Consider the following 27,494-nt stretch of genomic DNA (forward strand, 5'->3'; position numbering starts at 1 on the left):
TTTTTTTTTGTATCCATTTATCTGCAGTAGGGCATCTGGATTGCTTCCATTGCTTGGCTATTGTGAAGAGTGCAGAGATGAACATGGCTGAGCAGGTGTCCTTATCATGTCCTGGATTATGATGTTCAGGATAGATTTCCAGGAGTGGTATGGTGGGATCGCAGGGAAGCCAACAGACTATTTTTGAACCATTAGAACTGATGACTGTTCTGTCTAGGAACTAAGATGTGGAAGTTTTGGTACCAGACGTAGTTGGGGAAGTTGGTCCTGGATATTTTTGAGAATCCAGATCTCAAAGCTTCACCCAAAGCCAGTGAGGCATGGAGCAGGAATTAGGCCATGACCTGAGTCTCTCTGCTTCTTCCTGTCCCTTGAAAGCTTCATATTGGGAGATGGGTGGTCTACCTCTCCTTTCTCAGCAACTAAAGGTCAGGGTTTGCTGATCTCTACTTTCTCTCCCCAGGAAAGGGCGATCTGATTGGCTGTGAGCTGCCCCAGCGGGAGCAAGTGGTAAAGGCCAATGCGGATGTCAAGGGTCTGACATACTGTGTCCTGCAGTGTCTGCAGCTGGCTGGGCTGCATGAGAGCCTCGCACTGTATCCTGAGTTTGCCCCACGCTTTAGCCGTGGCCTCCGAGGGGAGCTAAGCTACAACCTAGGTGCTGGAGGAGGCTCTGCGGAGGTGAGGGTGGTGGGTACGTGTATGGAGAAGCTGGGGTGATGGAGCTGATGAAGCTAGGGATAGGAAAAGCATAGCATGCTATGAAAGTGCCCCCTCCTCCCAGGGCAGAGGCCCACATTCGTCCTTTCACATCCACACACTGCTTTATTTAACTTTATTTTTTTGGTACCAGTCCAGGGGCTTGAACTTAAGGCCTTAGTGTGCTTCCTAAGCTCTTCTTACTCAAGAGTAGTGCTCTACTACTTAAGCCAACACTCCACTTTTGACTATTTTTTGCCAGTCCTAGGGCTGGAACTCAAGGCCTTGGACATTTTTTGCTCAAGGCTAGCACTCTGCCACTTGAGCCACAGCACCACTTCTGACTTTTTTCTGTGTGTGGTACTAAGTAATCGAACCTGGGTTTCATGCATGCTAGGCAAGAACTCTACCACTAGGCTATGCTCCTGGCTCTTTTGATGATTAATTGAAGCTAAGAGTCTCCCAGACTTTCCTTTCTGTGTTGGCTTTGAACAAGCATGAGTCACCAGCACTCAGCCACATTGCCTTTTAAAAGCTATCCCAGCTGTGCTTAGCCATCCTTCTCAGATGCCCCTCACAGCCACCCTGTCTGAGACACCCTGGACCTGTTCAGAGCAAAGTTTTAGATGAAGGAAGCTAAATGCTCTAGTTCTGATAAACTAGAGGTTTTCCTGGATTATCTCATTACTTCTAAAGCAGGGGGGGGGAGAGAGAGGGAGAGGGAGAGGGAGAGGGAGAGAGTGTGTGTGTGTGTGTGTGTGTGTGTGTGTGTGTGTGTGTGTGTGTATGTGTGTGTGTGTTGGTACTGGAGTTTAAACTGAGGGCCTGAGAACTGTCCCTTAGCTTTATCACTCAAGAATGGTATTCTAACACCTTTGGCAACAGCTCTACTTCAGGCTTTTTGGTGGTAGGTATTTTTGTTATTGCCGTCTTGGAGCTTGAATTCAAGGTCTGAGAGCTGTCTCTGAGCTTTTTTTGCTACAACAAAACAACTCTACCACTGGAGCCATACCTCCACTTCTAGCTTTTTTTGATGGCTAATTGGAGACAGAGTCTCACTGACTTACATGCCCAGACTGGGTTTGAACCCCATCCTTAGATCTTAGGCTCCTGTGCAGCTAGGATTACAGGTACGAGCCACCAGCAGCTGGCCCCAAATGGCGTTTTAGTTTTGCGTTCTCTTGGATAATTTTGCTATCCCGAAGAACCAAGAATAGGAATGGTATGTCCGCAGTTGGGTGGAATATTGAGGGACAGCTAAGGCCTTCAGAGCTTGGTAGCTTCACGATGGCAACAATAATATGGATCAGCTTCCCTGCCCAGGCCTTTGCTCTAGCAGAGGTGTGGAACTTCCAGCCCACAGGCTGTGCAGGCCGGTGAAGCCATTCTCATCAGCTCTCCATAACCTCTCTACTTGAACTGATAATTTTATGATCTTTCATGATGCTACTGATATCCAAATGGTCTTGGCAAAAAAGGTTTCTCCACCCCTCCTGTTACAGTAATTGGTTATTTTGTTTAGTGAAGACGGCTTGTTTGTTCTAGGGCACCCTAGGCCTTACCAGGGGAGGTGACTGGGACACAGCCGAGGCCATCCACATCAATTCCCTGTCCCTCACTATCACCAGGTGGATACCAGCTCCCTGAGTGGCGACAACACCCTCATGTCTACACTGGAAGAGAAGGAGACGGATGGGGAGCAGGGTCCCACAGCCTCCCCTGCCCCAGCAGATGAGCCCTCCAGCCCCCTCCTGTCCCCTGGATGCACCTCTTCATCCTCAGCTGCTAAGCTGCTATCTCCACGTCGAATGGCACCCCGACCTCGTTTAGGAGGCAGAGGGAGGCCAAGCAGGGCAGGGGCTTTGAAGGCTGAGGCTAGGCCTGCTTCTCACCCACGGAAACTGGAGGGGCTGCAGTTGCCCCCCATGCCATGGAATGTACCCCCGGATCTGAGCCCCAGGTGAGCAGGCCCTGAACCTCCGTGGCAGGATGGTGGTGATAATGTGGAGGCCCCACTCTGAGCCTGGGCCCTGCATCCCATTTCACTACTACACATTTTTTTTTTTTTTTTGAGACAGTCTGGCTATGTAGCCTAGGCTGGCCTTGAACTCTACTCCTCCTGCCTTGGTCTCCTGAGTACTGGGATCACAGGTGTGCACCTCTGCACCCAACTCCATTCTTCCATTGTAACTCTTCCCAGCCTGCATGGTCCAAGCTTGCTTTCTCCAGGAGTTCTTCCAGAATGTTCCATTCCCTGGTGGTGTAAAGTTTACCCTGTTCTGAACTCTTGGAGTTTTGTACTTAAAACTTGTTTCCTGAGCTAAAATGCAAACATGAAACTAGGCATTAGCTTTTTCTTGGGAGCTTCAGGTTCTCTGAGCCACTGGTGCCTCCATGTGTGGACACTAAAGCATCTTGTCCCCTATAGTACCACAAGTTACCTGTCCACTCATTTGTTGTTTTATTTGATTGGGTCCACAGGGTTGTAGATGGCATTGAAGATGGCTGTGGCTCTGACCAACCCAAGTTCTCTTTCCGAGTGGGTCAATCTGGCCCAGAATGTAGCAGCAGCCCCTCCCCTGGACCAGGTATGGGCTTGGGGGTAGAGTATATTGGTGGGGGGGCCATTTTAGAGAAGCTGGCAGGCAGCAAGTAGCTTGGAGGCCTGGTACCCTCACCCACATCTGTATTGTTTGCATGAGGGTTGGGTGGTAAGCCCAGCTTAGGATCAGGTATGTTTTCTGGCTGTTGAACTTGACATTTCTAGCCAAGCTTTATGTTGTACGTGTTGAGTCAGAGTATATAAGTCAGAAGGTGGCACAAGCATTAATCCTAGTTACTTAGGATGTGGTGAGGCCAGCCCAGGCAGAAAAGCTCCCAAGACTCCATCTCAACCAACAGCTGCATACAGGGCTGTACAGGTTATCCTCAGCACAAGTAGCAGCAGTCTGAGCAGGGCCTAAATTGAAACTCTACCTCAAAAATAATGGAGCCAGGGGCCGGGAGTTTGGCCTAGTCGTAGAGTGTTTGCCTAGCATGCACAAAGACCGGGTTCCATTCCTAGGTATCACATAGGAAAAAGCTGGAAGTGGTGCTGTGGCTCTAGTGGTAGAGTGCTAGCCTTGAGAAAGCCCAAGGACAGTATTCAAGCCCTGAGTTCAAGCCCCAGGACTGGCAAAATAATAATAATAATAATAATAATAATAATAATAATAATAATAATAATAATAATAATGGAGGTAGGCACTGGTGTCTCACGCCTATAATCCTAGCTACTCAGGAGACTGAGATCTGATAGTGGTTCAAAGCCAACCTGGGCATGGAAGTCCATGAGATTCTCATCTCCAGTTAACCACCAGAAAACCAGAAGTGACCCTGTGGCTTAAAGGGTAGAGTGCTAGCCTTGAGCTGAAGAGCTCAGGGACAGCGCCCAGAGTTTCAGCTCCATGACTTACCAAAAAAAAAAAGAAAAATGGAAAAGGAGACTAGGGGCAACAAACCCAAGGTTGCACTTAAAAAAAAAAAAAAGAAGTATAAAACTATTAGCACAACTAGAGTTGAAACTGGTTCTCTGGGCCAGGCAGCCTAAGAAGTGGACAAAGAGCTCCCAGGAATGTCCATCTCCCTGCAAGACAGAACAAGGGACGAAACAAAGAACAACTTGCCAAGGGAGGAGAGTGCTGAGTGTTGTGACTCTGGGCTTCTGGGAGGGGGTTTCTTACCCTTGGCAGCAGAAGGGAGCTGCTGCTGGAGTCTGGTCCTGCCTGGTTAATGTGACCAGGGCCTAGATCCCACACTACCTGTCTTGTACCAGGCCTGGTCGATAAGCCTACACTCTCCACAGAAAGTGGCCTGCTTACAGTTCCACTTGGACCCACTGAGGCGAGGAGCACAGACACACTGGACAAGCTGCAGAAGGCGGTGGGTGAGGGCTGCTCAAGGGCAGGGAGGGGAAGGGCAAGGGCTGCTATGCCATGGAATGGCTGACACACTGGCCTCACCTCCTCCCCACTTTGAAGGTGATGGAACTGTCTGAGCAAGTGCTGCAGATGCGGGAAGGGCTGCAGTCACTCAGACAGGCTGTACAGCTCGCGTTGGTGCCCCAGGGGGAAGGCCCCTGTCCTCCAGCATCAGGAGAGGGGCCATGCCCAGCCAGCGTGTCTGGGCTCCTGCAGCCTCTGCGTGTGGACACTGGAGCATCCTCCTACTGCCTGCAGCCATCAGCTGGCTCCGTCTTAAGTGGGACCTGGCCCCATGCTCACTCAGGGCCCCCTCCCCTCATGGCACCCTGGCCCTGGGGTCCCCCAGCATCCCAGAGCTCCCCTTGGCCTCGATCCACTTTATGGACCTCCACCTCAGAATCGGAGCCCCCTTGCTCTACAGAACTGTGTTCTGAGCCCAGCACCCCGGCCTCACCTCCTCCTGAGGAAGGGACTAGGACTGGGCCCCCAGAGCCAGTAAGCCAGGCTGAGGCTGCCAGCACTGGAGAGCCCCCCCCAGGGACTGGTAGCCAGGCCTTGCCCTGGGATTCTCACAGTCTAGAGATGGTGCTTATTGGCTGCCACGGTCCTGGCACAGTCCAGTGGACCCAGGAAGAAGGCACAGGGGTCTGACTGCTAGCCCAAGCTCAGTGCAGACACTTGTACCTGCCCAACCTCAGGACTCTAAGCTAATCAATGGCTCAAGACATTGGAGAAGAGGGCTTGGCACTGGATCTCAAGGGTATGCGGGGGCTTTGAGGAGTCCCCAGGCCTGGGGTTCACAGGTCCTACTTCTGGGCCCCTCTGCCTGCTTTGCTGACCACCTCATCCTGTGCTGCAGGCAGAGGATAAGGAGGAGCTCTGCTGTCCCTTGCATGTGCCCCCGTCTCTACCTGTCCTTACATTTTTTTACATTAAAAAAATAAAAAAGTACTTTGGAACTCGGGTACATTTTATTTACAAAAAAAACTCCAAAGACAAAAACAAAAAAGGACAAGTGTGAAGCCAGTCCACTGGAGAGAGGAGTGAGGACAGCAATGGGGAGAGGCAGGGAGGCTCGGGCTCTAGGGAGGCATAAGGGTTCCAGCCTCTCCTGGCTTCCCATGGCCAGCCTACCCTGCCTCAAAGCTCAAATCAATGGGCTAATAGTTGGACCTCCCACGATCCACTCTGGGCAGAAGGGTTTTCCAGAAGCCTGAGTTCCCAGCTCAAGGGCTGGAATGACAAGGAAACCTGAGGCTGGAGAGAACCCCAGTTCCCACTACCACTTCTCACTGTGGTGTGATCTTGGCAGCCTCCGCCCGGATAAGGGCGATGAGGTCCTGGTTGATGAGGAAGACAAAGCGCAGACTGGCAATCTGGGTGGAGGAGAGAAATGGCTCAAGATAAAAGTAGGAACAGGACCATACACCAGCTTGCCACACTCCAGGGTAGTAACCCAGGCCTCTCCACCTCCCTCCCAACTCACCTCCACCACAGAGTTGTTACTGAGGCGCCACTTGGAGCCACATAGCACAGGCCGACCATCAATATAGATGGGCCGTCGGCCCTCATTGGCAATAAAGAAGTCTCCATTGTTCTTCAGCTTGATGACACCTGTGGGGTAGACAGGAAAAAGGATGATGGAACACAGAAAGCCAGGAGATATCTAGAAGCTTCCAAAAGCCTCTCTGCTTTCTAGAGACAGTGGCAGCAAGAAGACACTTAGGACTCCCAAGTTAAGGACCATCTCCTTCAGTTGCCTCAACTGGTCCAGGTGGGTTCCCCTCAGACTCCAAGTCTCAGGACAGGAAAGGGCAGCCAGACGCTGGCTACACACCTCAAGATGAATTCTCACTGGACAGTCGGATGGGGGAGCTACCTTGCTTGCGGGAGATCTTCCAGGCTGGACCTTCCAGAGACAAGTCCACATCAATCTGGTTATCCTTGGTAGCTCTGCCCAGTGTGATCTGGAGAAATGAGGCAAGTGAGGGCTGGGCCCTGAGCAATAGAGTGTGGAGGTCCATCCAGCCAGACAGAGAGGAGGAACCAAGGACTAGACAAAGGACTGTGCCAGAGGAGGGACGCATGGGTCCGGAAGGGCCAGGAGGGGCTGCCTCACCTCTCGTGAGCGCATCAGGTATCGCACCATGCGGCCCCGCAGCACTGCCAGTGTCTGGTTGTCAAAGTCTGGAGAGCTCATGCCTGGGGGAACACCAGGGTTAGGAAAGGGCCATGTGAAGGCATGGGTGAAAAGGCAGGGAACAGGAAAGGTTGATGAGTGACAGGAGTTGGGGCCTGGGATAAGCTGAAGGATGCTGAAGGGCGCACCTGCAAGGGCCCAGGCCACCTCACCTGTGATGCTGTCCACTAGCACCTGCCACTTATGCAGCTCCTGTTCCAGCTGCCGGATCTCTCTCTTCTGGCGTCGATCAGCCACTGTCAGCTCTGAGGTGAGGTAAGGTGGAGGGATAAGGAAGATACTCCGAGGCCACCAGCATCTCGTACTGATACTGGTCCTCTCCACTCCAGAAGGAGCCTGCACCTCCCCTCTGCCCCACCAGCGTGCACTCACCATGCTCCAGAACCTCATCTCGCATGTCCCTGAGGTATGAGAAGGATAAATCAGGCCCATACTTCTCAGCATCCCTGAATCCCCCTCAACCAAGCGGCCCAGAAAGTTGCTGGGCCTTGGCTGAACCATCTTCTCCAGGGTTGGGTGAGGATAGGGGGAAGACAGCAAACCTAAGTGGTTCCCATGGGAGAGGGTATGACAGTGACCCTGAGCACTGCAGCTGTAATGTGAGGCTGAGCCAGCTGTAGGGCAGCCTGGCTGCCCTACAAACTAACCATGCACTTCTCCATCCCACTCTCAGTCCTAGCTACTCACTTGAGTTTACTGTCGTCAATCAGGTCCTCTGCATCAGAGAAGTTCAGCACTTGGTCCCCCTTGGGCAGTGGCTGCACTGAACGAACAACAGAGAGGTGAGCGTTAAGGGTCCTAGTCTAGCCCTAGCTGCTGAGCAGAAAGAGCCACAGCTGGAAAGAAGTGTGGTCCTGATTTGGTACAATGCATCCTGCACTTACTCAGCTCAGAGCAGAGGCGGTGGTTTTATCCGTGAAAAGAAATTAAAACTGACTCTTGCAACTATGTCAAAGACTCTGCATTATAGCTTTTCACTGAGAGCAAGGGAGATACTACACTTAGCCCCATTTTACAGATGCGGAAAGAGTTTCAGGAGAGTGGGTTAAACCATCTGACTCTACTTCGAGCACAGCTAGCATTCAAATTTTACACTCAGCCTTTCCTGCTATGCTGAGCTGTCCCGCCTCAAGTCACCATTGTTCAGTGAATATTAGAGACCACTGAATATGTTCAGGATAAATACTGTTTCATGAACTGCTTTTTTTTTTTTTAATTTCCTGTGAGCATACAAAAGGCCTAGCGTGCCCAGAATCTGAGAATGAAAACTTAAACCTTTAGGCCAGTTGTACTGGGACTGCAGTGACAGCTAAGGGAAGGAGCTACACAGGAGCCATACATGCTCCTTTTACTGTGCCTCTTAGGTAAGACTGTGTGGGAGATGAGTGGGGGCTCTCCTTCAGGGCCACCTGAAATCTTGAGCCTAATATGCAACTGACTAGCCAGTTTGCAGAACACCAGGTCCCAGGGGCTTCCAGTTCTAAACAGCAAAGGAAAAACTAAATCTCCACATATAGAGATCCATGGAGGAAAAAAAAAATAACCTTTAAGATAAAGCTTTCAGTTAACAAAATAACTTCCAAAATAGTGATAAAGGGGCCAGCTTTAGCAGTAAAAATAAATTCATCCAGTGAACATTCCCCTTGAAATGATGGCTGCAGCTGGAGAAGCAGCAGCATTCAAGAAGCTGCAAGAATGAAGTGGGTGGCTCTAGACCACAAAAACCAGAGGTCCTTAGGGGGAAAGTGGGACCTCCCTCTGTGAGGCAGAAGGCAGATTTTCTATAATCCTTCTGTAGAAAGATCTTTTTCTCTTTTCTTTTTTTTCTTTCTTTTTTTTGCCAGTCCTGGGCTTGAGCTCAGGGCCTGAGCACTGTCCTTGGACTTTCTCAAGGCTAGAGCTCTACCACTTGAGCCCAGCACCACTTCTGGCTTTTTTCTATATATGTGGTACTGAAGAAACAAGAATCTTAGTGCATGCTAGGCAAGCACTCTACTACTAGGCCAAAGTCCCTGTGTGTAGGAAGATCTTTCCTAATCAGAAGCTACAGGATCTTGGGAGCAGGGTGAAGGGCATAGCTGAAGCTTAATTTTCAGAATGGTGTGAAAAACGATGTGCAATGGAGCAGGCAGTGGCACTGAGGCAGGAAGAGTGGGACTGTACTGTGGGTTTCAGAATCTCACTGCAGGGTTTCTGCAGTTTACCCAGCCTGCTTTCAAGTGTTGGCTGGTGAAAGTAGAGGGGCAGCAGAGACATCCCAGCCCCTAGGGAAAGTGAAGTCTCAATGACAGCCTGAGGGCTGCTGGACAGTATGGACTTCATGGTGGGAAAAGAGGAGGAAGAACAGACAGCAACAGGCAAGAAAGCTTAGAAAAAGAGGTTATTATCTTCGGGGGGAGGGGAAAGGTAAACAGACACGGAGACTTGCACATTTTATCTGAATGTTATCCATAAAGAATATTCTAGGGCCGGGAGTTTGGCCTAGTGGTAGAGTGCTTGCCTAGCATGCACGAAGACCCGGGTTCAATTCCTGGGTACCACATGCATAGAAAAAAGCTGTAAGTGGTGTTGAGGCTCAAGTGGTAGAGCTCTAACCTTGAGAAAGTCCAAAGACAGTGCTCAGGCCCTGAGCTCAAGCCCAGGACTGGAAGAAAAAAAAAAAAAAAAGAATATTCTAGTTGGGGTCAGGAATTTGGCCTAATGGTAGAGTGCTTGCTTAGCAGGTGTGAAGACTTGGGTTCAATTCCTTGGTACCATATACACAGAAAAAGCCGGAAGTGGTGCTGTGGCTCAAGTGGTAGAGCTCTAGCCTTGAGAAAGCCCAAGGTGAGGGCTCAGGCTCTAAGTTCATGCAGCAGGACTGGCAAAAAGAGAGAGAGAGAGAGAGAGAGAGAGAGAGAGAGAGAGAGAGAGAGAGAGAGAGAGAGAGAGAGAGAGAGAGAAAGAGAGAGAGAGAGAATATACTAGGCTAGGCAGCAGTGGCTTGTACCTATCATCCTAGCTACTCAAGAGGCAGAGACCTGGAGGATCATAGATGGAGCCTGGCCTAGTTGAAAAGTTCAGGAGATCCCATCTCAACCAAGAGCTGGCAGGTGTGCCAAAATATATAGATGGAAATTGGAAAGAATCACAAATCCAGGCCAGTGTGGACAGAGAAGTCCATGCACCTGTCATCCCAGCTATGGTGGGAAGTATAAATAGCAGGACCACAGTTCAGTCCCATGCCTGAGGCAGGAATAATAACCAGAGCAAACAGAACTGAATGTGACTCAAGCAGTAGAGCATGTGCCTAGTGAGAGCAAAGCCCTGTGTTCATAGTATTTTCTACACACCCATGTACACACACACACACTATACTTTTTTTTTTTTTTTTTTTTGCCAGTCCTGGGCTTGAGCTCAGGGTCTGAGCACTGTCCTTGGACTTTCTCAAGGCTAGAGCTCTACCACTTGAGCCACAGCACCATTTCTGGCTTTTTTTTTTTTCTATGTATGTGATACCGAGGAATCGAACCTGGGTCTTGGTGCATGCTAGGCAAGCACTCTATACTCTATATATTTTTCAAGAAAATTTTTTTTTAAAGATATGGGCTAGGCACCGGTGGCTCATGATCTTAGCTACTTAAGAGGCTGAGATCTGAAGATTTTGGTTAGAAGCCAGCCTGGGCAAGAAAGTCCATGAGACTTATTTCCAATTAATCAGTAAAAAGCTAGAAGTAGAGCTCTAGCTCAAGTGATAGAATGCTAGCCTTGAGAAAACAAAGAAGCTCAAGGACAGTGCCAGGCCCAGAGTTCAAGTCCTAGGACTTGCAAATAAAAAAGATATGGTAGACCACTCTGGACTTTCGGCCCAAGCCATTAGGCAGTTTGGACTGTCGCTCCTTCCCTTCTAGACCAAAATAGTTTCTGCTGCAAAGTGAAGCGACTGATGACTGCTGCAGGACACTTGAAAAAAGCTATGCCCAGAACAATTCATGCCTGCCTGCTCACTGTGCCAGCTCCTGGGATTTTACCTGTCTGGTCCTCCAGCAGATAATACTGCTTCATGAGCTGCCAGTGGGCCTGTAGAGCCTTGGCGGTACGGGCCAGGTAGAAGGCATCAGGGTGTCTGTGCAACAAGTCCTGGAAAGTCTCCAAGGTGGGCTGGCTGGTCTGGAGGTGAGAGACATTCTGTATGTGTCTGGACTTTCTCATTCCCACCTCTGCTTTCCCACCTTTCCCACTGCCTCAGGCCTCCACTTGAGCTGGAAGAAACAACAGGCACTAGAATGCTCCTGAGGCCTTTTACAAAAGGTCCTGTCCTGCCGTTACAATTGCAGGGAGTGCCCTAGTCCTCCGCCTTACCGATCCCACTTTACTCAGCAGCTGCTCTTCAGCTTTGCTAAACAGGGCTTTGCTCTGGATGGCTGCAATGGCCTCTGGGTGCAGCTGCCTCATGGCCTGGCAGGCTAGTCTGGGCACAAGAAGAAACAGGGCAGGATTCAAGACAGCTCTCAAACAACCTTTCTACTTTCTCACACCCTATAGACTTTTGAGATCCAGAATCTAGATGTTGGGTCCCCAATAGGAGAGCCCAAGTTTTAGTGCATACCATGAGACAAATGAACAAGTAGGCAACTCAGGAAAGAGGCTCCTATGCTCTCTAAATCCCAGTCCTGAGGCATATCTGAGGCTAGATGCTGCTTCCTCGCTGTCTCCTTACTTGGCTAAAGCTGACACCCACTAGTAACTACCTACACCGCCTGCTTGCCAAGCTGAAGCCAGCCTAATTCCCAGTCTATCGGGGCTACAGCTTAAGTGGTGTAGGAGTCTGTGGGGGAGTAGAAGATGGGTGTTCAGCATCCAACAAAGTTTTGAAGATATTAAACTAAGTGACTTGAGGAGAAGGAAGAGTGTAGAGTATGTGTGCATGGCATATTTGAAACTCTGGCTGTTAAAGCTAGAAGGGGACTTGGTGTTCTCAACCTATGAGGAAAAAACTGTGGGAGGCCAGTGTGGAAAGGTTAGATGGTGACCTGCCTAAAGTCACAACGTGGTAGAACTAGAGCTGCTCCTAGCACTTGTGTGGGCTTTCTCTCTCAGACACTTCTCTGCTTCCAGACTCTCCTACTTCTGGCAGCAAGCCAGGATTAGTGGAGCTGGAGGCAGGAAGGAGCTTCCCTGTGAAGCCTGTCTAGTCCTCAAATTCTCCCAATGCCAGACCCCATCTTGCTGACTCTCAAGCCCCTCCCTTGGCCCTGGTACAGTTTGGCCCTCCTGTACCAGCAGCCAAATCCTTGTAACCCCAGTACTTACTCATGGTGGAGCCAACCCCACTCACTTGGAGATAACAGGATCGTAGAGCAGAGCGTACCAGCGCTCCTGGACTTCCCGAAGGGTGAAGCGGCAGCTGAACTTCACACCCAGGTGAACAGACGTCAGGTCATTGGTCTGCAAGGCCCCAGAGGGGGTGGTTCCAATTTCAGCATTCATATAAGCCCTTCCCATGTCACCCCTAGTGCTCTGCTGGGCTAAACTAGAGAAGAGGACCCTAATCTTATAATGGAACCATTACCTGCAAGACAGCATTGATGAGCAAGAGGTCATCTGCAGGTTTCCAGCGACCCAGATCCTTGGTAACCTGAAGTGGTTGTTTGCTTTTCTTCACTCGTTTGGTGAGTCCAGGGGCTGGGGCAGGGCTGGGTGGCATAGGAGTGTTGCTAGGGGCCTTTGATACCTGGGCACAGGACAGGATTGCAATAGACTCAAAGCTGGCATCAGGGTGGCTGGGGCTATAGGCCTAGAGTTTTATGTATTGTGTGGCAGCCACAGTCTCAGCCAACAGGAAGCAAGGCAGAGAGCTTGGCTTTCCAATATCCATCCCCCACTAAATTACACTGACATAATCCTTGACCATATGGGGTCTTCTCTTTGCTGGTGGTACCCTCAACCCCAGAATGGAGAGTGGGTGGGGATGATACCAGGAAAACACTCTTGCTGATGCAGTGTCTGGGCCAGAGCAATGCCACCTGGGGGTTATTTTTACACCCTGCAAAGCTGGGAACAAGCTGTCTGTTCCCAGAATAGATGCATGCTCCCTGCCTCCCACACGGAATGTGATACAGGATGCACTGGCAGGGTAGTGGGTGCAGCAGAAAGGGAGTAGCAAGAGAAGGGAGGGAGGGATTTAGGGTGGGGGCTGGGGCAGAACAATCCTCATAGCCTCCTCTGCAGGGCTCTTGGCAGCTGGCAAAGGATCTGGGAAAACAAAATCTAGTGCTCTCCCCTCCTCCCAGCCGCCCCTCCCAGTTCCTCACCTTCTTCTTCTCACTGGAGGAGGGCTCACTCCCAGAACAACGTCCTGGTTCTACCCCACTGGTTCCTTTCGCCCGGGTAGAGGACTTCGCCAGACTGCTCTCCACCAGCTCATCATCAAACTTCTTCCTCTTGATGAACCTGTAGAGGGTCCTGTGTAGTCAGTCATCTGTACCCCACCCTACCCTGGTACCCACTTGTATGCCCCAGCTTCCAGACAGAACGGGATACTACAGTAGCTGACTTGTCCCACTGTTTTCACCTTCCACCAGAGTCTAGCTCAGTGAGCATGGAACAGTCCCATGCTGGCCCTCTGAGATGACAGCGGACTATACACCCAGACTTCATGTCAGAGAATGAAGATCTCCTCCCCTGCTCTCAGTGCCATGGGAAGAGACTGGTGGGGATAGGAAAGGTCTCAGGCTCTAATTAGACCCCATAGGGACTCAGGTCAGGGACTCAACCATTCTCTGGCCTGACCCCTAATTCAATGACTCATGCTGTAGGCCTTCTTTGTCTCCTAGTCCCTCTGAACTCTGGCTACCTGGAGGAGCTTCTCCGTTTAGGGATGGTGCCCAAAGCCTGGGAAGAAGCTCTCTTCTGCCCTGCCAGTGACTCTTCATCTTCTGAGCGGCTGGCAGTGCCTGATGCCATCAGGGATGAATCTAGCAGCCCCTGAGAATCTAAAAAAAGAGAAATGGTAAACTAAGGCCTCCTAAGAGTCTGGAGCCTCCAGGCTCTGCACATCGGATCCCTCCTCAGTCCCTTCTTCTGCCAGCCTTCTTGACCCCTCCCCGCCTTCTTGACATTTGAGGTTTTAAGGTGGGAGCTCCTTGACCATCCAGATCCCATCTGGGCTCAGACCTGGCCCAGACCTTCCACGCTGGGCAGCTGTCCCAGTGCCACGTGTCATGTTGTACAGTACATGGTGGGCAAATCAGAATGATGATGCCGACACACCGGGCTCTGGGCATAACTGTTCCCTCTGCCATCAAAATGCAGCATGCCTAAGAGCAACAGCAGCTCAACAACAAGTCAGTCAATTGTGGCTCTGCCAAGAGGTGCCGGCCCAGGGGGAGGTGGCAATACACAGCCAGGACCAAAAGACATACATGCCAGGCACAGGGTGGAATCAGCAGATGTTTAGTGCCCGAGCATTTAGGGCCTCATACTACCTTTGTCCATCCTCTTACAGTCCCAAAGCCACGGGTTCCAAACCACAGGGCTAGGAGGAAGGGTCGCACAGGCTCATCCAAGGATTCTGACCAGGTGAGCTTAAAAGATGAGAGAAGATTCTGCAAAGGAAAAATGAGGCTCCCTGAGGTTTCAGGTTTTTGACTGGCAGACTCATCTCAGACTGGGAAGGTTCCTGTCTCCAGGGCCTTAGAAGCTAAGTAAGATACAAGGAATGAAATGAGGCATAATGATGTACTCTCAAAATTAGCCTTAGAGGGTTGGGAATTTGGCCTAGTGGTAGAGTGCTTGCCTCGCATGCACGAAGACCTGGGTTTGATTCCTCAGTATCACATATATAGAAAAAAGCCAGAAGTGGTACTGAGGCTCAAGAGGTAAAGCTCTAGCCTTGAGAAAGTCCAAGGACAGTGCTCAGGCCCTGAAGTCAAACCAAGGACTGGCAAAAAATAAAGTACAATTCCTTTGGGCGGAGAGTTTGGCCTAGTGGTACACGAAGACCTGGGTTTGATTCCTCAGTACCACACACACAGAAAAAAGCTGAAAGTGGTGCTGTGGCTCAAGTGGTAGAGCTCTAGCCTTGAGAAAACCCAAAGACAGTGTTCAGGCCCTGAGTTCAGGCCCCAGGTCTGGCAAAAAAAAAAAAATAGCCTTAGAGGGCCGGGAGTTTGGCCTAGTGGTAGAGTGCTTGCTTAGCTTGCATGAAGACCTGGGTTCAATTCCTTGGTACCACATACATAGAAAAGCTGGACGTGGTACTGTGGCTCAAGTGGTAGAGCTCTAGCCTTGAGGAAAGCCCAAGGACAGTGCTCAGGCCCAGAGATTCGTCCCCAGGACTGGCAAAAAAAAAAAAGCCTTAGAAACCTTTAGCCCTTCAAAAATAAGAGGGCTTGTTTAGCATGTTGCATTCCCCAGTACTACAAAAAACAACAAAACTCCACAAAACAAAAATGGTAGCTTTGGGAAAGTCACTGATACTTTCAAGATACAGAAAAGGTGTAAAGTTCAGAAAAATGTACAAACACATACTATTTTAGGGGGGTTCACAGACTTCTCTAATTCTACTAAAAAATGTTAAGATTGGGTCAGGCATGGTAGCTCATACCTGTAATCCTAGCTACTCAGGAGGATGAGATCTAAGGATCCCAGTTCAAATCCAGCCCTGGCACTAAAGTCAGTGAGACTTTTTTTTTTTGGGTGGGTCATGGTGCTTGAACGCTGGGCCTGGGCCCTGTCCCTAAGCTATTCTGCTCAAGGTTACCACCCTACCCCTGGGGTGAGGCTTGTCCCTGAGCTCTTCGGCTCAAGACTACCACCCTATCCCTGGAGCCACAGCCACATTTCACATTTTCTAGTGGTTAATTGCAGGTAAGAGTCTTAGGTGCCTGAGCTGCCTTGAATGGCAATTCTTAGATCTCAGCCTTCTGAGTAGCTAGGATGCTAGGATTATAGGAGTGAGCCACCCAAGTCAGTGAGATTCTTATCTCCAGGCCCAGAGTTCAAGTCCTATCTCTCTCTCTCTCTCTCTCTCTCTTTCACACACACACACACACACACATACACACATGTGTGTGCACGCACACATGCACACACAAATGTTAAAGTTGGGGCCGGGAGTGTGGCCTAGTGGTAGAGTGCCTGCCTAGCATGCATGAAGCCCTGGGTTTGATTCCTCAGTACCACATACATAGAAAAGGCCAGAAGAGATGCTGTGGCTCAGGTGGTAGAGCCTTGAGAAAGCCCAAGGACAGTGCTCAGGCCCTGAGTTCAAGTCCCAAGACTGGCAAGCAAAAAAAAAAGTGTTAAGCGTTCTGCCTACAAACTGAAATGAATCAAGGATTTCTTGGCTCAATTACTATTATTATTATTATTATCTTTTTTTTGTAGGTCATGGGGCTTGAACATTGGGCCTGGGCACTGCCCCTGAGCAATTCAGATCAAGGCTACCACCCTATCCCTGGAGGCACAGCCCCATTTCTGGTCTTTTAATAGTTAACTGGAAATAAGAGTCTCAGGTTCTTTAGTGCCAGAGGTGGCTTTAAACCACGATCCTCACATTTCAGCCTCCTGAGTAGTTAGGATTATGGGTGTGAGCCACCGCGCTGGCTGTTTTGTTATTTTGTTTTGTTCTGTTATTTATTTTTATCATTTCTCTCAGACCAAGGTAGGGGGAAAAAAATCGCTTCTTTATTCCTCCCACTTACAGCTATTGTCAAAGAAAGGTAAAAAGGTGGTTTGAGAATTATGTGACCCATGAGTGGCCTCTCTATCCAACAACCCCCCCAAAATCAGGTATGGAACTTCCACCCTTTCTAAACAGTCTTGGAGCTCTGGATCTGACTCCAGGTGTGCTGCTGGTCGTGACCGGAAGTTAACGGGTGAGAACGCTGCTATCAAGAACAGAGGATCAAAAAAGGGCCGGATCCCGTAGTAAAGTCTGCGTCCTCCTTTCCCGCCTTTTGCCCTTCCTCCCATGAGAGCACCGCCAAGGTGCGTGATGAGAACACGCTAGGTTGAAGTGCTTAGGGTCAGAGTGGTGACGAAGTCGGCTAAGTAACTCCAAGAACAACATCCGAGGAAGCCCGACACTCTCGTGGGCGTGGCCAACTAGCCCAGTCTCACCCCGTCTCCAGCACACCACTTGTGCGCATGCGTAGCACTACGGGCCAGCTCCTGGGCCAGAGTGACCCACGCATGCGCAGGTTTTTGGGGCGCTACCGGGGCGGGGCCCCAAGCGTCGTAGGGGTGAGGGGTTGTCCCTCGAGGCACTCTTGGAAACACCATTCCATCCCCAACTTTACTCAGAACCCAGAGCCGAATTTCGAGGTCTCACCATTCCTAGGTTTCCAGCTCCAAAAGTACCTCCACGGCGACAGCAGCAGCCGCAGGGCCAAAGCCGGCTTCCGTGAGGTACGTCTATTTCCGGGTTACCAACGAGGGCGGGATAATCTTTTCCGGTTCATCCTAGAAGCACACGTCAAGGGGGCGTGTCACGCAGCGGGAGGCGGGGCCTTTCCCACGTTTGGGGCGGCGTGCGAGGGGATTGCCGCGTTTTACCTGCGAGGTTATCCGGCGGCTAAGGCAACAGCTAGACTTGGGGCGAGGAACAGCTGAAGCTTCGAGCGCCCTTAGCTCATGCCTGTGACCCTACTTACTCAGGAAGCTGAGCTAGGAGGGCCGTGGTTCAAAGTCTAGGCAGAAAAATCCGTGAGACGCTCAACTCCCATTAACCAGCTAAAATCCGGAAGTAGAACTGTGGCTCAAGTGGTAAACCCTTGAGTAAGAACAAAAAAGTAAGTTCTGGCCTCGGGTGCTGGTGGCTTACCCTGTAATCTTAGCTATTCAGGAGGCTGAGATCGGAGCATGCATGCTTCCATGCCGACCCAGGCAGTCCTTGAGACTCTTATCTCCAGTTAACCACCTGGAAACTGGAAGTGGTGCTGTGGCTCAAAGTGGTAGAGCGCTAGCCTTGAGCAAAAAAGTGCAGGGACAGCGCCCAGGCCTTGAGTTCAAGCCCCAGGACTGCCCTCTGCCCCACAAAAAGAGCCCCCCCCTTTTTTTTCTCCCAGTCCTGCGCTTGAGCTCAGGGTCTGAGCACTGTCCTTGGACTTTCTCAAGGCCAGAGCTCTACCACTTGAGCCTCAGCGCCACTTCTGGCTTTTTTTTTTTTTTTTAATGTATGTGGTACTGAGGAGTCGAACCCGGGTCTTCATGCATGGTATGCAAGCACTCTAGTACTAGGCCAAACTCCCAGCCCTACTCCACATTTTATTTACCGAATGTAACCAATTTAATGTGCATGTACCTGGTTGTGCGTGTGTGTGTATGTGTGTTTCTTTCTGAGGCTTAAATTCAAGTCCTAAGCACTATCCTTGAGCTCTTTTGCTCAAAGTTAGTACCCTTATCACTTGAACCACAGCTCTACTTAGGGCTTTTTTGGTGATTAATTGGAGATAAAGAGTCTGAAGGGCTTTCCTGTCAGGGCTGGCTTCAAACTCAGATCCTCAAATCTCAACCTTGGGAAAAGCTGCGATTATAGGTCCCAGGCTGAGATACAGACTTTTAGCTTAAGCAGAGGGATGGTGCTCAAGTGGTAGAGTGCCAACTGTAAGGTAGGGGTAGGGTGAGTGAGAATGTGAGCCTCAGGGTTGATGTTTGTGCAGCCCCACCTTCCCCCCCCCAAAAAAAAAACACCAGAAAAGTTAAAATAATTATGATAGCACCAAGAACATCAACTGAAAAACTAATACAAGTAACAAATAAGATGTTTTAGCAAAATGGGTACATACTAATATGTATTTAAACGTAACACCCAAAAGAAAGTATAATTTTTAATAGCAACAACAAAGTAAACTAATTAGCCATAATATAATCATAAATGTGCTAGGTGTCCAAAACTAAAATACTATCAAGGATACGAAATAAGGCTTGGGTAAATGGAAAAGCGGACTCCTATTTTGGGTATGACTCAAGCTTACTCTGTTGTTATGATTCACTATCATAAAGATGTTAGTCTTCATAATTTAATCTATATATAGCCCAATAAATGCTAGAGATACTATATAACTTAAATATAAAGTTTATATGGAAACTTGTACATCAAGATTAGCTATGGATAAGGTGTGTAGGTAGGTACATGCCTATAATCCCAGTCCTCAGAAACTTGAGGACCATGAAAAATATGTAGCCAGCCAGAGCCACATAGTGAGATCTTATTTAAAAAAAAAAAAAAAAAAAGCCAGGTATTGGTGGCTCACGCCTATAATACCAGCTACTCAGGAGTGTAGTTCAAAGTCAGCTGGGTCAACAAAGCTCATGTGACTTTTATGTCTAATAAACTACCAAAAAGTCGGAAGTAGAGGTATGGCTTAAGTGGTAGAGCAAAAGAGCTCAAGGACAGTACCCAGGGCCTGAGTTCAAGCTACTAGAAAGCTCTCCCAACATATACAAAGTAACTATAACATTTTGGTGGGGGGGGGGAGATTATAGCTGGGTGCTGTTGGCTGAGACCTGAAGGATTGCAGTTTGAGGACAGCCTGGGAAGAAATGTTTGATAGATCTCATCTGCAAAACAACCAGCAAAAAGCCAGGCCAGAGGCATGGTTCAAGTGTAGAACTCAGGCTAGTGAACTACAGAGCTATCAAAAAAAAAGAAAGAAAGAAAAAAGATTAATCAGAGGAAAATAGCTCTACCAAATAGTAAATTATTAAAAAGAACATAATTAAAATAGTAAAAGCCAAAGAATGTTCATGCATAGGCAATTTCATGAGAACAAAATAATCCAGAAATAGACTTGACATAAAAATTTTTAGTATGATGGGATGACACTGTTCAAAAAGAAATGTACTTAACTCTTATATAACCCCTCTGTACATCATCTTTACAATTTTTTTTTAATGTACTATGTTATAAAGTTAGAACTATCACTAGGGAAAAGATGGATTGCATAAGTTACATTGAGACAATTGTGTAGCCACCTGGAATAAAATAAGGTACTGTCTCCACTTCTTACACTAAAATAATTCATATGAATCAATTGTATTTAAATAATTGTAAAAGAGTAAAACTACACATTTATAATGTCAGTGCAGAAAGTAGTTTTCAGAGTGGTACAAAATTTCTCAAAGCATAAAAAGATTTAAATTCTTTTTACATAAAAATCTATAATTTCTTTAGAGCAAAAAACATAAAGACAAATGGCAAAGTAAGGGAAATATTTATAACTCATACACAAAGGGACTAATTTGCTTAATGTATACAATGTCTTCTCAAATCAATATGAAAAAGAACAAAGAAATCCAATAAGAAAATTAAGTTATTAATAAAAAAGAAAAGACATATGGCTCTTAGACATACAAAAAAATATTCAATGTCGCTAACAAAAGAATTCAAGCTATGTCTAGATATATTTTTTCCCCTAGAGATTGGGGAAAATGTGCATATTCAACAATATACCCATGTCACAGTTATAAGGAAAGAAGCCCTCATATAGTAGTGGTAGAACTGTAAATTGCCAATACTTGCCAGAGTTAGAAATCCCAGCTATTTTTGATCCAGTCACTTGCATATATGCAAAATAAACATATACAAAGTTATAGGAGAGAAAATTTAGAAAACATCCAAACATCTATCATTGGAAGTCTAACGAATCATCACTTTATCTGTATGATGGAATATCATACAGTCAAGGTGAAGAGCTGTTAGAAAAAGCTTTATAGCCTATGGTTAGGTTTAATTCTAAGAGGAAGAGCCATTAAAGAGTTTTTAAATAGGGGCTGGGAGCGTGGCCTAGTGGTGGAGTGCTTGACTAGCATGCATGAAGACCCACGTTCAATTCCTTGGTACCACACACACACAAAAAAAAAGCCAGAAGAGGTGCTGTGGCTCAAGGTTCAAGACACAATTCCCTAGTTTCCTCTTTGGCATTGGTGGAAGACTGGTGGCTACACATTGAGATAGGAAATAGGAGATGCAGATTTGGGGGTAATATGGAAAGCTGAGCTTAATTTGGATGAGTTGGAGGTGCCGATGGGGAACCTTTTGTGATGTTCAGTTAGGTGTTCCCATCTAGAACTTTGTGGCTCAGAAGAGAGATAATTGAGGGTAGATTTTTCACCATAGTGAACAGTGGGGTAGAAGATAACAAGTGGGACCAAGAGCATCACAGAGATTAAAGCAAGAATGTGGTGGTCTGGCAATGGTGACTCACACCTGTAATCCTAGCTCCTCAGAACACTTGAGCGCTGAAAATCAAGGGCTTAATGCCAGTCTGGGTAGGAAAGTCTGTGAGACTTAGCTCCACTAAACTACCCAAAAAAGCTGGAAGTAGAACTGTGGCTTAAGTAGTTGAGTGCTAGCCTTGAGTATAAAGGAAGTCAGAGATAGAGAACTTATGCATTGAGTTCAAGTCCCAGGACCTGCATACATAATACACACACACACACACACACACACACACACGCACACACACACACAAAAGAATGTTGTGGGACTGGGAAAGGTGGCATAGTGGTAGAAGGCTTGCTTTGCATGCATGAAGCCCTGGGTTCAAATCCTCAGAACCACATAAACAGAAACAATCAGAAGTGGTACTGTGGCTCAAGTGGTACAGTATTAGCCTTGAGCAAAAGAAGCTCAGGGGCCGGGAGTTTGGCCTAGTGGGAGAGTGCTTGCCTAGCATGCACGAAGACCCAGGTTCAATTCCTCCGTACCACATACATAGAATAAAGCCGGAAGTGGTGCTGAGGCTCAAGTGGTAGAGCTCTAACCTTGAGAAAGTCCAAGGACAGTGCTCAGGCCCTGAGCTCAAGCTCAGGACTGGCCAAAAAAAAAAAAAAGTGGTAAAGTTGTACTGGTCTGTGTCTTTCACTTGACAAAACCTTTAAGGAAATTTACAGAATTTTCTGTTTTTGTTCATTCTACCTGCACATTCAACTAGCAAAAGGTTTTGCACATTATATAGATACCACCATACAAGGGCATGCATGCATAGCTCCAGTAATGACTGTTGCCCTAAACTCCTATAGTTCAGCCTTTATTATTGGTATTTTGATTGTTGTTCCTATATTCATTCAGCTCTTTAAATTCTCTACATTGCTACCACAGCTTCCCTAAAACACAAAGGTGGCACCATCCTTCCCTCCCTCCCTCCCTCCCTCCCTCCCTCCCTCCTTCCTCCTTTCTCCCCCTCCTTTTTCTTTCTTTTTTATTTTCTTTTTCTTTTTTTTTGGTCAGTCGCGGGGCTTTAACTCTGGGCCTAGGTGTTGTCCCTGAGCTCTTCTGCTCAAGGCTACCGCCCTACTCCTTGAGCCAGGGCGCCACTTCTGATTTTTTTTTTTTCTAGAGGTTAATTTGAGATAAGAGTCTCATGTTCTTTAGTACCCATGATGGCTTTGAACCATGATCCTTAGATCTCAGCCTCCTGAGTACCTAGGCTATCCCTTAGCTTTTTTTTTTTTCATTTATTTGAATTTATTTTATGCTAAATGTATTCTCGTGCCATAAGTTTTTGTTTCTTCAGTTTCTTTTGGAATACCTTTTTCTTCTGTGCAACTTCCTCTTCTGGTTTAGGAACAATTTGTTCCTTCTCAGTAAGGATCATCTCAATGTGGCACGGGGAGCTCATGTATGGGTTACTCCTACCATGGGCTCTGTAAGTTCGGTGGCGCATCTTGGGTGCTTTGTTCACCTGGATCTGTTCAATGACCAGGGAGTCTACATCTAAACCCTTCAGTTCAGCATTACTCTCTGCAATCTTAAGCATGTGCAGCAGAAACTCAGCACTCTTTTTGGGCCAGGGACCCTGTGTCTAACCCCACTGTTTGGCCTGGGCACACCTGCCAACTCCACCATTGTAATGCTGAAATGGCACACATTGCTTCTTTAATGTTACATCTTTCAGATACTTTGTAGCTTTCCGGATATGCATACCCTTGATGGCCTGGGCTGTTTCTCTGGTGGTATTAAAGTGAACTCGAAGATTTGAGCCTCTTGACTTGCATGATTTTGTGGAGTTTTCTGGGTCTAGAGAGTAGCGAACCATTTTCACAGGTCACCTCAGGCCGCTTACAGGAAGAGTCCCTTAGCTTTTTTGATTAAGATTGTTGCTTTATCATTGAACCAGTTTGGGGGTTTTGGTGGTTAATTGGAGAAGAGAATCTCATGGTGCTGGTGGCTCATGCTTATAGTCCTAGCTACTCAGGATCTGAAGAACTTGATTCAAAGCCAGCCTGGGCACAAAAGTCCATGAGACTTTAATCTCTAATTAACCATCAGAGAATGAGAAGTGGGGCTGTGACTCAAAGTGGTAGAGCACTAGCCTTGAACTGAAGAGCTCAGGGATAGTGCCTCGGTTTGGAGTTCAAGCCCCACGACTGACATACACACAAAAAAAATAGAATCTCATGGAGTCTCTGCCTGAGCTGGCTTTGAACCATGACCCTCAGATTTCACCCACCTGAGTAGCTTAGATTATAGGCATGAGCTATCAGTGCCTAGCTCAGATTTAATAATTCTCTTTTTTCAAAGAAGAAATTATCAGCTGGGCAGTGGCTCTCACGTATAATCCTAACTACTCAGGAGGCTAAGATCTGAGGGGTTCAAAGCCGGCCTGGGCACAAAAGGACTTGAGACTCTTATCTCCAATTAATCTCTAGAAAATAGGAAATGGGGCTTGGCTCAAGGGTAGGGTGGTAGCCTTGAGCTGAAGAGCTCAAGGATAACACCAGGCCCAGGGGTAGGGTGGGTAGCTTTGAGTTGAAGAGCTCAGGGACTGCCCAGGCCAAATCAAGCCCCATAACCCACACACACAAAAAAAATTATCAGTGCATGAAAACCTAATTCTAGCAGGATTGACCCATGATATCTGGCATATACATGTTGAACTATACACCAGCTTATCCTAGGCCATGAATGTTCTCTGTTCTATTCCCTTGCATTCCCTTGGGTTTGTCCACTCTGCCACCTGGAGTAGTTCTCTATTTTTTTTTTTTTTTTGTGGTTCATGGGGCTTGAGCTAGGCCTGAGTGCTGTCCCTGAGCTCTTCAGCTCAAGGCTACCACCCTACTCTTGAGCCATGCCCCACTTCCCATTTTCTAGAGGTTAAGTGGAGATAAGAGTCTCAGGTCCTTGGGCCAGGAGTTTGGCCTAGTGGTTAAAGTGCTTGCCTAGCATGCATGAAGACCCGGGTTTGATTCCTCGGTACCACATACATAGAAAAAAGCCGGAAGTGGTGCTGAGGCTCAAGTGGTAGAGCTGTAGCCTTGAGAAAGTCCAAGGACAGTGCTCAGGCCCTGAGCTCAAGCCCAGGACTGGCAAAAAAAAAAAAAAGAGTCTCAGGTCCTTTTGTGCCCGAGCTGGCTTTGAACCTTGATCCTCAGATCTCAGCATCCTGAGTAGCTAGGGTTACAAGCGTGAGTTACCGCACCCGTCTTCTCTACCTATTTCTACCATTTTGTTGAAATCCCACTTAGCCATGAAGGCCCTTCCCCTATTCTCCATTTCTCTGTGTACTTCTATCACAGCACTTGCCTGTGGCTGTGCTCTTAGTTACACCAGCTCCCCACAGTTTACTACTCTGCCTCCGTGTGTGTGTTCTGATGTCATCCTGACAATCCAGCACTAGCACCACGCACTCAGGAAACAGTTGCTGAATGAGTGGGTAGATGGATAGATGGAGGGATTGTAAGTTCTCAGAAGTACAAGAGCTTAGTTTATTTATATTTGTCACCACTTTTGTGGGGGAGGGGTAAACTCATTAGAAATTTGTTTTACTCAATTTTATGTCCTCCCTGCCTAATCCAGGACACAGTAGGACAGTAGGTACTCAATAGATGTTTATGGGAAAAGGTGGGTGGTAGCAGGTGGCTCACACCAGCTACTCAGAAGGTTGAGATCTGAAAATTGTGGTTTGAAGCCAACTTGGACAGGAAAGTTCATGAGACTTATCTTTCCAATTAATTACTTAAAAAAAACACAAAACTGGCTGAAAGTGGAACTGTGGATGGTAGAGCTCCCTTGAGTGAAAAAGCTAAGGAACAGCGCCCAGGCCCTGAGTTTAAGCCCCATGTGAGCTGAGTTTAAGCTCATATGAGCACCAAAAAAATAAAGTTTAAAGAATCAATCAACAATTATTAATTTAATTTGATCTCAGGAGTCTTTAGACTCTTCACTTACTTTGGCAGATGTTTTGTGTATGTTCCTTGCCTCTTGACAAGCTGCCTTTGCAGGCCAGTTGTGTAAATGAATCCTGTTGTGTAAGCATCTATACTAAGGGACTGTGAAGTGTGGCTAACAGGCCACATGAGGGCTATCATCGTGCTTAGTATAGTGAGACGTGGGTTTGCAAGCAGAAACAGCCAGGAGAAGCCTCGGAGGCAAGAGCAAAGCAGCTCTACAAAGAGGAATAGAACTAACCACTTATTTCTTTTTTTTTCTTTTTTTTTATTGTAATTAATAAAAGGGTTACATGATATTTGCCAGATAGAAGATGCATTAATTCACATATATTGATACCCTTTCACATGTCTTGGTCCCCATTACCCTCCCCTCCACCCCCCCCAACCACTTATTTCTTAAGGAGGAGTTTGACTTGGTTTCTGATGTGTATGTGGCCCACTGTATGTGGGAAAAAAGCAGCTACAGGGGCCGGGAGTTTGGCCTAGTGGTTAAAGTGCTTGCCTAGCATGCATGAAGACCTGAGTTCGATTCCTCCGTACCACATACATAGAAAAAAGCTGGAAGTGGTGCTGAGGCTCAAGTGGTAGAGCTCTAGCCTTGAGAAAGTCCAAGGACAGTGCTCAGGCCCTGGGCTCAAGCCCAAGACTGGCAAAAAAAAAAAAAAAAAAAAGCAGCTACATCTCTGGAAGTGATAGGACCTTTGCTCTCCTGATTTCACATGTTATATGTTCAAGGATAGCCTCACCAGCAACTGCAAAACAAAGACCAGATGAGTTGAGGGTGGATAATATGCATGAGTGAAAGATGGGAATGCCCCCAGGAGAAGTAGAGGATCAGGGGAGGCTTCTAGGGGAAAGGGTAGCACTTGAGCTCACTGAGCTTTCCTGAATGAGGAGAATTGCAATAGCTTCTAGCTGGTACTCCTGCCCCCCCGCCCCCCCTCCCCACAGCTCTCCATCTGCACCCAGCAGTGTGATGGATGATGTTCTTAGAGCATAGATCAGATCATGACACTTCTCTACTCCTATTCCTGCAATGGTTTCCATTTCATGCAGAATCTCAACAAGTCCTTTTGATGGCCTACAGTGTGATCTTTCCCGGTCACTGCTCCAGTATCATACCCTCTCTTCCTGTTTACTCACCTGTGCTACCTATACGTGACAGGGCTACTTCTTAAACATGCCAAGTACTTAATGTTGTCTCCTAGTTCCAGACTTTCCTTCTGGGAGAACCTCTTCTCCAGAGTCTCCCTACATAGCTCAAACTGGCTTTGAACTTATTGCCTTCCTGCCTCCATTTCCCAAGTGTTGAGGTTACAGGCTTGCCTTACTTTTGGGACTTCTATTTCTCTTTGAGATCTGTTTTTCCATGGTACCTTTTACTATCTGACAGATTATATTTCACTATTTTGCTTTTTGTTTGCCTCCTCCATAGAGAGTAAGCTTCATGAAAGGACTTTTTTTTTTTCCCCAGTCCTGGGCTCAGGGCCTGAGCACTATCCTTGGACTTTCTCAAGGCTAGAGCTCTACCACTTGAGCCTGAGCACCACTTCTGGCTTTTTTTTCTATATATGTGGTACCTAGGAATTGAACCCGGGTCTTTGTGCATGCTAGGCAAGCACTCTACCACTAAGCCAAACTCACGGCCAGGACTTTTTTTATTTTTTAATGACTTAATGCTGGGCCTGGTGGCTCACACCTGTGATCTTAACCTATTTGGGAGGCTGAGATCTGAGGATCACAGTTCAAATCTAGCCCAGGCAGGAAAGTCCGTGAGGTGCTTGTGTGTGTGAGTGCGTGCTTGAACGCAGGGCCTGAACATGTTCACATGTATGTAGTACTGAGGAATCGAAGCCAGGTTTTCATGTATGCTCGGCAAACATTCTACCACTAGGCCAAACTTTGAACTCAGAGCCTCAATCTAGTCCTACCCAACATTTGTTGAATGAATGAATGAATGCCTGACGACATGGTGTATACTTGAGGAAGTCTAAATGAAGGGCATCCTTGCAGAGTTCCTAGAAAATAATTTTTTGAAAAATCATTTACAAGGACAGATCTCTGCACTGCAGAGCTAAGGGCCTGTTGGCAATGGCTGGTAGAAAAGGAGAAAAGGGCTGGGGGAGAGAAGACTGGCCACTATCCATTACCTTGCAGGATTCAGTCAAAGAGTATCTCTGCCATACTTTTTCCTCATGCTTTGCCCAGCACCTTCCTAGATGAACCATGCCAATTTCATAGTGTATGTCATTCAGCAGTTCCTATTAGCAGATCAGTGAATAGTGATGCTCTAGGGTGGAGATCTCCAAAAAGAAGACCTTTAGGTACTGAGTTCTTGTAGCTTGGTGACAGTGGCTCACACCTGTGATCATAGTTGCTCAGGAGGTTGAGCTCTGAGGATAGGGTTTAAAGCTGACCCTGGCAGGAAAGTCAGTGAGACTGATCTCCAGTTAGCCACCATTAAGCTGGAAGTG

At 47.7% G+C, this 27,494-nt stretch overlaps 2 protein-coding genes across 7 annotated transcripts in view; one reads left to right on the forward strand and one right to left on the reverse strand.

The window, feature by feature from the left end:
• Kcnh3 (potassium voltage-gated channel subfamily H member 3) overlaps nucleotides 1–5,620 on the forward strand; it is an 18,622-nt gene extending 13,002 nt beyond the window's left edge. For 3 of the 5 annotated variants that reach the window (XM_090325269.1, XM_090325293.1, XM_090325279.1), the window contains 5 exons: nucleotides 464–681; nucleotides 2,328–2,659; nucleotides 3,181–3,287; nucleotides 4,514–4,620; nucleotides 4,719–5,620. In XM_090325269.1, the coding sequence (XP_090181395.1) occupies nucleotides 464–681; nucleotides 2,328–2,659; nucleotides 3,181–3,287; nucleotides 4,514–4,620; nucleotides 4,719–5,312 (1,358 nt within the window). In that variant the 3' untranslated portion in view covers nucleotides 5,313–5,620. The other 2 variants (XM_090325287.1, XM_090325300.1) reach the window with 2 other exon arrangements.
• On the reverse strand, nucleotides 5,611–17,264 carry Mcrs1 (microspherule protein 1). Of its 2 annotated transcripts, XM_090325319.1 has the most exons (15): nucleotides 17,177–17,264; nucleotides 14,328–14,447; nucleotides 13,697–13,835; nucleotides 13,155–13,293; nucleotides 12,413–12,574; nucleotides 12,179–12,288; nucleotides 11,203–11,311; nucleotides 10,872–11,010; nucleotides 7,549–7,624; nucleotides 7,234–7,262; nucleotides 7,014–7,106; nucleotides 6,781–6,863; nucleotides 6,541–6,628; nucleotides 6,148–6,275; nucleotides 5,611–6,037 (listed from the first exon to the last, which is right to left on the reverse strand). In XM_090325319.1, the coding sequence occupies exons 2-15, from the start codon at nucleotides 14,335–14,337 to the stop codon at nucleotides 5,951–5,953; spliced, it is 1,392 nt and encodes a 463-aa protein (XP_090181445.1). In that variant the 5' UTR covers nucleotides 14,338–14,447; nucleotides 17,177–17,264; the 3' UTR covers nucleotides 5,611–5,950. The 2 variants fall into 2 exon arrangements, with proteins under 2 accessions (XP_090181445.1, XP_090181452.1); XM_090325326.1 differs by lacking the exon at nucleotides 14,328–14,447 and having other exon boundaries at nucleotides 17,177–17,263.
• Between the last annotated feature and the right edge of the window lie 10,230 nt (nucleotides 17,265–27,494).

Source organism: Megascapheus bottae, chromosome 2, assembly GCF_031878675.1.
Source record: "Megascapheus bottae isolate mThoBot1 chromosome 2, mThoBot2.hap1, whole genome shotgun sequence".
NCBI lineage: Eukaryota > Metazoa > Chordata > Mammalia > Rodentia > Geomyidae > Megascapheus > Megascapheus bottae.